Source organism: Buceros rhinoceros, unplaced genomic scaffold (assembly GCF_000710305.1).
Source record: "Buceros rhinoceros silvestris isolate BGI_N320 unplaced genomic scaffold, ASM71030v1 scaffold817, whole genome shotgun sequence".
In the NCBI taxonomy this organism is placed as follows: domain Eukaryota; kingdom Metazoa; phylum Chordata; class Aves; order Bucerotiformes; family Bucerotidae; genus Buceros; species Buceros rhinoceros.
In genome coordinates, this window is record NW_010421436.1 from 71101 (window position 1) to 80746 (window position 9646).

A 9646-nucleotide genomic window follows, 5' to 3' on the forward strand; every position below is an offset into this window, starting at 1 on the left:
GAATGACTTGGCAGATTGAAGCTAAGCCACCTAACCTTGCACTGGAAAAGATACTTCTCCCTCGTCACTCTATGTGAGCAACCACACCAGCTAAATCCCCACGCCTTTGACAGCGCTCTCTTTAAACACCAGTTCACAGGTACAGGTTCTCACTGTCTCTAGCAATTAAACTCCATGTCCACAGGTTTTTCTTGTTCTAGTGAAGGTCAACAACACCCAAGAGAGAATTTTGTGGTTAAAAGCACAGTCCATGACAGAGAACTGATTTTTGTTTGCTTACTAGTTACTCTTCAACAAAACAGTAAAAATGAACAATAGTGAGTGCTACATACATGTTTTGTCCCCTTCCTACACTGCATATCCTTCAAATAATGTGCATTGTTACAGGCTAAAAAACTTGGTTCAGTTTTTCTCCATCAGACACTTGGGAAGTCTAAAAATAATCCACTAAGACAGTTAGCTGAATAACAGTTATAATTAGTAACTCAGCAGTGACTGTTTTTTGAGGGGTATTCTATTTGTCATGAAAGTTTTAAAAAAGCAATATTGGTTAAAGCAAATGGAAAAGGCCGAATACTGCTGAAAGTGCAAACTGTGACACAAGCAGCCTATCTAGCCTGCTAAGGATCAACTCTTCATTCTTCAGAGAATGGCAATAATACAACAGGCCACAAAAGTTTAGATACTGTGGAACCTCAAGGCTAAACCCCAGGTTTTTAGACTAGTGCAAAAAGCATATTGGCATATCTTTTGATGACATATAGCACAGATAACAGCTCAACTCAATGTGTTCCCATCAGCAGAGCTCCTATAATCAGGAACCTCCTTAGTATTAAAAGGACAGAGTAATCCTATCTGATCAAGCCTATTCACCAATTTTATCTCTGTTCTCCTTCTGGTTTTGATCATTAAACAGAAGTACTATTCATACTTCAATTCATGGAACCCTTCTCTTGTTTCTATTTCTGAAATCTGGTATCAATGGTTAGACCCAACATTGCAGTTAAGGCTGGTTTAGTTTGTGTAAGGTCTCCTTCCCCTTCTCCCACCAATTAACACATTCTCAACTGAATTTGTATTTTCTATCTCCAGCCAGTAAGATTTCCTTAAAGAGAGAATTTGCAGTGTGAGCTGAAAGTACTATTAACATATTCAATAAAATGAGCTAAAGGTTTCAAGATTTTTAAATGCAGAGCACAAAATGCTTTCTAATAAGATCTTGGAAACTTCAGAAGCAAACCATTGGTATGATTTAAAAAAAGATAACTTTTCCACTGCTAGTCCATCCTCACACCAGCTGTGCTGCTGTGTTCTATTAACGCTGCTGAAATCAATGCAGTGTTCAGAGAATTCAAGTAGTAGTCAAGTGGTTAATCAAAATGCAGCCCAGGGGACCACTAACACCCCCCTTCAGCATTACTAATACAGCTTAGCTCTGCAGTGGAAAATACTCATGTGTGGTCTGCACAGTGCTGCAACAGCGAGGCTGGAAAACACACAGTTCTCCCCAGCTCCACCCCACTGCCTTTGTGAGAGGCAAATGGACAGCAAAATGGGAAAAACTGCTTGATATTATGTACAGTGTGGAAAAAGAATACAATGAATACAGCACAATAAACATGAATCAAAGCAAAGCATCACCCTGAGAAAGCCATAATCTTAGCTGTCAGAACTAGTGCACCCACATCCTATTACATCCGGTGATGTTCTGTGGGGACAACGGGTTTGGTTAAGGCATACAGAACACTGTATGGATTGTGTTAACTGAAGAAAAGCTTGCTGTAGCAGTATTAAAGACAGCTTTGGAAATTCAGAATAATACGCAGTACCTTAGCTTTTTTAAATCTAGTTTGTCTCTGCAAGTGCAGAAATACAGGGCGAACTACGGCTCAGACTGCTAAAACTAACGAGGCCCTTATATGTGTGGCAAAGTTCATTGGAAAGAGAGCCCTGAAACAAATCAGCTGCTCATGAAGTTACCTGAGTCTTCCTCCCCACCCAAAAGCTTCAGTGTGTCAGTCCCAAGTCTTTTGGAAGAAGAACATGGAAATACCACGACAAAGGTCCTACTCACCATAGAAACGTCAAAAAAGAGTCTGCTTGCAGTGTTGCCAAAGCTGACTTGTCAGTCTGCCTTGCTACATATTCACGAAGGATGCCAGATATCTGACAAGCATCCAAGCCATCATGTCTTAAATGACAAGTAAATACTGAAGTCTGCATCCTAATGAGTGACTTTAAAGATGTTAACGTTAAAGTTGTTAAAAGAGAACTCAGCAGCCAATACAGCAGAACAAGTTAATGCATAAGGCATAAAAGCTACGGGAACTTTAAACAGATGCACCAAAAACATTCTCCCTTCCCGGGCAGTGCCACGTACAGCAACCCGATACTTCACTGTTCTTAGTCTGAGAAAGAGTTCTCCAAGTACCAGCTATGTTCAAGGGGAGGTGCAGAGGAGGATTTGACATGAACCTTCATTGCTCATTTTTACGGGATCAAAGACACACAATTAAAATCTTGTGAAGTGACACTTTTCAAGGCAAAAGAACATTTTGTAAACAACCAGTCTGGCACAGTTTCCAGCACAATTATACTATCTGAGGTGTTAGATGGTTACACTTAACAAAAATTTAGCTTTTCACTGAACAAGCACATGAGAGTGATAACAATTGTCTCAGCACACCCTAGCCTTTGCCTTAAACCAACATATATATTTTTAAAAAATTGTTTTGCAACATGCATTTTCACAATTAATACCACTATTATGTAGTAGTGTTTTAAAGCCTGAGGAATTGAAACAGTTTTACTTTGCTTAAATCAAGTTTTTCCCATAGTTGCCAGAAGAACATGGCAACAGTGCACAATTTAGAAAAGAAAAACCCAAACCACCCCAAACCAAACCCAAACCACAACACAAAATCCCCCCAAAAAAATCACATGAAGGGAAGAGAGGACTGATTCTTTGATCATGTTTGTACAAGCAGACTGCCCTATCTGATGAAATATGCTCAGTGCAACACCATCCCACAAAAATCAAGGATTTCTTTCACAGCTGCCTTGGAAAAGCACAACTGGTAAAAGCCAAGTTGCCTAAATCAGACTGATCTTGTGCCTGTCATGTGGAACCAAGGATTCAGCTATAACAGAAGCAGCCATTTAGACAAGCTCTACTTGAAAGTGCCATGGTTACGTATTTTCCCATTTCTGTTTAATGATCTCCAAACCAGCAACTTTAAATTTACCTAGGGTGTTATTTGTGGCAGTGGCTCAAAGCTTCCTGCTCTGAAGGCTGATGAAAGCTCTTATCTGCTCGGAACCCAAGGCTTAGATTAATACTTTCTTGTGTGCATGGGAATACATTACTTCCCACAAATGCAGAGAGGATGGCTACCAAATATCTTAAAAGCTTTTCAGCTACAGCTTAGATAAATAAAGGCCAAGTAGAGAAAGAGAGAGATGGAAAAGGGAGTTTATTGCTTCTGAGACCAATCAGCTGAAGCCTCATAAGCACCTTTATTAACAATTCGCTCTTTCATAAATGAAACGGAGGTTCTGAAAAAGCAGTTGAAAGTTGGCAGTACCAAAACAACCAGGTTGTTCGATGGTTTTGAGGAGGGAAAAAGAAAAAGGAAAGTATGCTTATGATTTTACACATGGTTCTAAACAGGAAAGAAGTAACACCTAACCCCCACTCAAGCTACCTAGATGTGCTCCACAGCTTTGCTTTTAAACATAACCTGTGCACCCTCACCCTCTAGTAGAGGTCCTTCCCCAGCTCCTTTGGGATCAGGATTAAAGGTACTTGCGATACTAAGAGCTCATGCTCTACTACCCCTTCACATGAGCCAAAAGAGAAGAGAAGCTGCTTTTCCTCTGGGACTTCCCTCAATGGAAGATTCTGCAAAACTAACTTCAGAGGAAGAAACAGGTATAGCACAACGTTACAAACACGAAACCTAAACACTAAGGCTATGAATACACAGTACAGTCTACATACAGGCTGACCATGCTAGTTGTCCGAGAGTCTGAAAAGGAAGAAAGCGATTTCTGGTCTCTAAATGGGAACTCAGAAATGAATCAAATAAAAGTTTCGGTTCACTTACTTCAGAGACAGCTGAATTACAGCCATTCCTAAATCCTCAACATTTCCTCCTACTGTTATCACCCTCTTACTAGGAACGAGCATAATCCAGATGGATTTTCTTCAGATCCGTTTATCTGCCAAAAACTCTACAGCCCACCACAGAGTGGTATTTTCCATCGTGGATTTCACTGCCACCTCAGTTCTACATCACATCTGACAGCCAGAGGTGGAACAATTAAAACAAAAAACAAAAAAAAAAGGAGAGAGAGAAAGAAAAATAGAGCCACTTTTCTCCATGTCTCACCAAATAAGGGGTATAAATGATGAAGAGTCCTTTTGTAAAGTGCTGAATAACCTTATTTCCAAACAGCTCATAACCTTTAAACACATATCCTTAAGATATCTGCACAAAATACCATTATAAATCCTGGTCAAAGAATATGTGTTACTTATGCTAGGTAATCTTCAACGAGAATCATATCTCAGGTTTCAGTGTGGTAATGAAGAGACTACTCTGTTGGAAGAAAAAGTCACAGGCTCTCTGTACCAAATAATACCTATCACATAAATTGCTTGTTCAGGCTACATGTGACCATGTGTCAGATAAAACCATAACCTGGACCAATTTCAGTAACCTGACCGTGGAACTAAACCAGGATTCTTGCATTATCACTATTTCTGAACACAGCAAGGCACCTTATACAAGAAAATTCTACTTACAAAGAAGCTTTGGGAGCAGAAACACTGACTAATCATCACCATCTCTGTTCTTCCTAGTTTGCAGTTAAAAAGAGTACTACCTTTTTTTCCACAAAAGTGTTACTAATACCTAAAACACATAATGAAGAAAAGCTCACAGTACATTCAGATTGACAAGTCTAGCCTGCCATGGTAGTCAGTTCTAAATTAAGAAAAATATTATGTTTTGCTCTTGAGTGTGTGTCCAGTCAAAATCATCAATGAAGAAATTATTTATAGTGTAAACAACTTTCTGTCATTCTATTATGTCTTATTTTATCACTTTCATCTTTCATAACATAGTAAACTTTACACAAGGTCAGCGAGGACAAAATGCAAATTTCAGAGTGATTAGTGACTCCACTATTTACTACCGAGATTTACAGCAGTGTCAACAGATGCTAAAGCATGCATGAAACTTCATTTATTTCAGAAACGCTTTCCATAGATAAAGGGACATGGTTATACAGATTCTAGAATCAGGTTTAATCGTACTGTGACGGCTCAATGAAAATATAATAAATGCGTGAAGTGGCTCCACTGGAGGCAGGATTCTTCTAGGAAAGTCTGCTAATGACACTGCACTGTTGCACTGATGAATGAGGCTATAAAACGCTTAATTTGCTTCCGAGTTTTAAGCAGTGACTCTGAGGCAAAAAAGATTTGCAAAAAAATAAACTCAGGAAGTCTTGAAAAAAAATTACTAAAAACATTACACACAATATAGTTAGGATGCTCCGTCAATACTGTGGTTGTCCCGACAGACAGTTAAATTACTAATAGCTAATATACATTTGTCTAAAGTCAGTATTAAAATATTACAGCTGATAAAGAGAGAAAGGGTAATCCTAACATGTTTCCTTTCTGTCATCACTTCATAGCATAACAGCTGAATAAACTATTATAAAGAAAACAATGGAAGTATCATGTGTACGTGTAGACACACGTTTCAGCTCCAGTACAATGACAAACTGTTGGTAACAAAATGCCTTCTCCACAACAATTTTCAGATTATCTCAATTGCTCTAGCACAATAAAAAAAGGATGCTGTTGAGATAGTACAGACAAAACCAACACTGTAGCTGGTATTGTAATAACAATGTTTACTCACCTGGCTTATTTGCTGAACATTTCCTTTCTAACAGAGGAGATATGTATATTATGATTTTACTGGAATTGTATGGCTTCCAGAGTTTGCTACTGTCAGGAAGCTGCTATGAAGACAGAAGTAGAAACAAGTTTTTCATTTGCATCTGGCTGCCTCTGATCAGATGAATTTCCACTGACTGCTCCAAATGCATGAATAGCAAGCACTTTAACAGAAGGATTAGCTTCAAGCTCTGTTCTACCCATTGGTACCATCAAGCCTGGAGACACCTGAACAGCAACAGTATCCAAACAGGCACCAGAATGATACATTAATCAAACCTTGAGAAAGGGTTTCCTAAAGGTTTTTCTGTTGTGCTGTTTGATATAGTTGCTTCAGACATTTTAAACTTAGTCTACCAAGAGTCAAAGGTAGAAAACTGAAACTATAAGACGACAAATGGTTTTCTTTGCCACAGAGAAAGCCTCAGGCAGCAAAAAACTATGTAAACACCACATACTGCAAACTACTAAGCTCCTTAAAAGCTGCCTGTGAGTACTAACATTGTGAATCTAGCAAACTCCAACAAGAATAACAAAACTAAATTCATCCTGAGAGCTGACGAGAGATGTTCTAGTCAGACAAGAACAAAGAACCTTTGCCTGTCAACGTACAAGTAGCAACATGAATGTGCTTCTTCCAACTACCTGCAAATCTACTGAGAGCACAGCATCAATCCTCTCTTTTGTCCAGCTACAAAAAGAAAATATACAGGGATGTTTTTCATTTTATATATAACCCAAAAACTGTAACAATACTGTACTAGCTCACTTTCCACCAAAGCGGAAGATACTCCAACAAAGATCCTGAGTTGCATTCCTTGTGGTATCAACATGGCTCAACTATTAGCAGTCCCCAGGTGCTACACCCCTTCAGTTACTAGTTTCTATCCACCTTCAGTCTAACCAAGACAAGAGACCCGGTGGGAGCGGGGTGGGGTTAGTCACCACAGGCAAGCAGTAGTAAACCACACATGCAAAGAGCTGTTGTAAATGTCTATAGGCATATTTTACTATGTAGCAAGAGAGGCACAGAGGTCTGTTTAACCAAGAGATAATATGCCTTTAACATCCTGCTACAGACAAACACAGCTAGGACAGAGCAGCTGACACAGCAAGTTTGCTGGTAAACTGTCCTCACGCCATCGCTTGTACATCCGCTCTCCCAGACTTGCTTTCAGCGCCAGTACACTATCATAGGTAGCGAGCATTCATGTTTACAGGAAACCCAAGTTCAGGCAAAACTCGGGAGCACAGCTATCAACCTGCTCACCAAGTGGCCGTAACTCTTCTGCTCTGCTCCCTTTTGGGGGCTGCAAAGACCATTAGGAGGAGAGACTCAGACCTTCCTGCAGGTCAGAACAGCCAGTACGTGTTTAGACTTGGTGGCAGAGCAAACTGCAGGGCAATAGACAAGGGAGTATAAACTAGGTTTATCCAGTGTACCAACACATTCACAGCTGGGAACACTGAAGGAACCCAGATGTGCAGGTGAAGAGGTCAGCAAGGCATTCTACTACCACAGGATGACACGTGCTTTGAGAAATAATGGTAATGAACAGTCCATTCACTGAAGGCAAAATTAATGACTTGAAACGACGTTTTAAAACACATACTTATTTAAGTTGAAGGTATCAGGTAAGTCATCTCTGTGTGCCAAATCATAAAAGTTATTAAGCAGGGCAAAGAAGGACATTTTAAAATCATAACCAGTAACAAACCGGTTAATAATAAACGCAGGGTTTTTTTTTTTTTCTGTTAATAACCAATAAAGTGCATACGGTACAAATGCAGAGCAGATTCATACCAATCCAAGTAATTAGGCCTAGAGAGAAAATGTCTGTGCAGTTTCATCATTCTAAAGTACAACCGTTTAAAGTATGAAACATCCACTCTGAACAAGGTGGACTATATTCCTTTGGCAGAGAATTTTATTTCCTTCAATGTGTTCAAGTTACCATAGAAGAAAGTCTTCTTCTGAGCTTGGAAAAGACCTCTGGACTTAAAATTTTGTCATTGTTACAGGCTAGATTTTGAGTTTTGTCTGAAAAAATCATGTTATGTCCAGGAGAGAAAAATAGAGATTTTAATCTGAGCCCATAGATATTTTAAAGAACTGCCATACCCACCTGCTACATTAAGCTTTTCAACCGCTCCTAAGCCAGAAGCAGGAGTGGTAGTATTGTTGGTAGAGTTTGCTCCTGTTCCATTAAGCACAAGATTATCCACCTTGGACTCCAGCTTCCCAATGCGCTGCAAGATATTATCCAACAAGACAGCAAGTGTCTTCTTCAAATCTACAAATGAAAATGAAAAGTTAAATTGCTTAATAATGCAATGCACACTGTCAGACAGAATCCAAAAAATAGATACAAAAATGAGTCTGAGATATATATAGACACTTTCTCAGTGCAAATCTGGTCGTTAGCAGTTCTATGCACTAATGTTCCCTACTTTTTTCAGCCACAGTTACAAGTTTCTCTGAATGTGGAATTTGTCTTCCTGTGTATTTTATAAACCACACTGCAACTCATACACACACACACACACATATACTCTATTTAAAGTGAAGAGTGTCCCTTTCTGGGGGCCACATGGAAACAACAACAACAAAAAAAGCATGCTTTGTAATAGCTCAAGTAATAAGTAGCTGCCTAAACAATAAGGAATTTAAACCTAAATTAGTATTAAAGCACTATCAGAGGAACATTCTGTTAGATGCTCAATCACCTGGAAACAAAAATCCCCTTCCCAGACAGGACAGCTTTGAGCCAGTCCAAAAGTCTTCTACTGCATCTCTTCCACAACGATCAGGTTCTGCACCAGCAAAAAAATGTTGAGTTCAACCTTTCTTTCTGTTGTATACACAAGCCACCATAAATCACCTGTTTCCTTCAGTCTGTTGGTGATTGCCTCTACCTACCTCTTTGGTCTGACACAGCACTTCCTTCACGTGGAAAGCAACAAAGAGTAAAAGGACACCAAATGACAACCCAGAAAGAGTTCTCCGGTATTTTTTCTTTCCCTTATAATTTATTCAGATTTCTTGAAATAACACAGAGTTGGGCAAGCTAAAAGAATTGTGGGCAAGAGGGGAAAAACAGACCACTATCAGACTAAACTGTATTATTAGAGTGGCAACAAGCCAAAGAAGAAGAAAGAAAGTATTGTTCTTTGTTCATTTACTCTCGCCTCCAGATCAAAGAATTTAGGATGATGAATATACATTATTTTCCCATTTAATTACATAAAATAATTACATGTGCATATGTATAATGCATTTTCTACTTTCCAAAACTTTAGAATTGAGTAACTTTCTTTTCTAACAGAAAATTTCTCCACATATCTGAAGAGATTCCTCTGCTGCTACATCAGTTGTATTATTGCCACATTTATTTTGTGCTCCCTTTTTCTTCCCCACGACTAGCCTGATTCTTGTGCAAATGAGAGAGTAAATAAGAAAAAGCTATTACTTTTAGAAAGCTTATGATTCTTTTTTTTCCCAAATAAAAGGAGAGTTATATTCATTCCATGGAGGAATAAAATAGGTATTTTTCTTCATAACTGTGTGTTTTCCTTTGTCCTTTAGAGATCAGAAGATAGAATCTGAAGCACTAATGATCTGGGCTATTTTAAAAGGGGTCCAGAAATCACTAAGCAGTATAGTGTGCAGAA

The 9646-nt window shown here is 38.9% G+C and overlaps 1 protein-coding gene across 1 annotated transcript in view; it reads right to left on the bottom strand.

Annotated features, from left to right (window-relative positions):
* MGAT5 (mannosyl (alpha-1,6-)-glycoprotein beta-1,6-N-acetyl-glucosaminyltransferase) overlaps positions 1-9646 on the bottom strand; it is a 74938-nt gene that overhangs the window by 62448 nt on the left and 2844 nt on the right. Inside the window, exon 2 of the mRNA XM_010139657.1 lies at positions 8101-8268. Within this exon, the coding sequence (XP_010137959.1) occupies positions 8101-8268 (168 nt within the window). The remainder of the gene's footprint in view (positions 1-8100; positions 8269-9646) is intronic.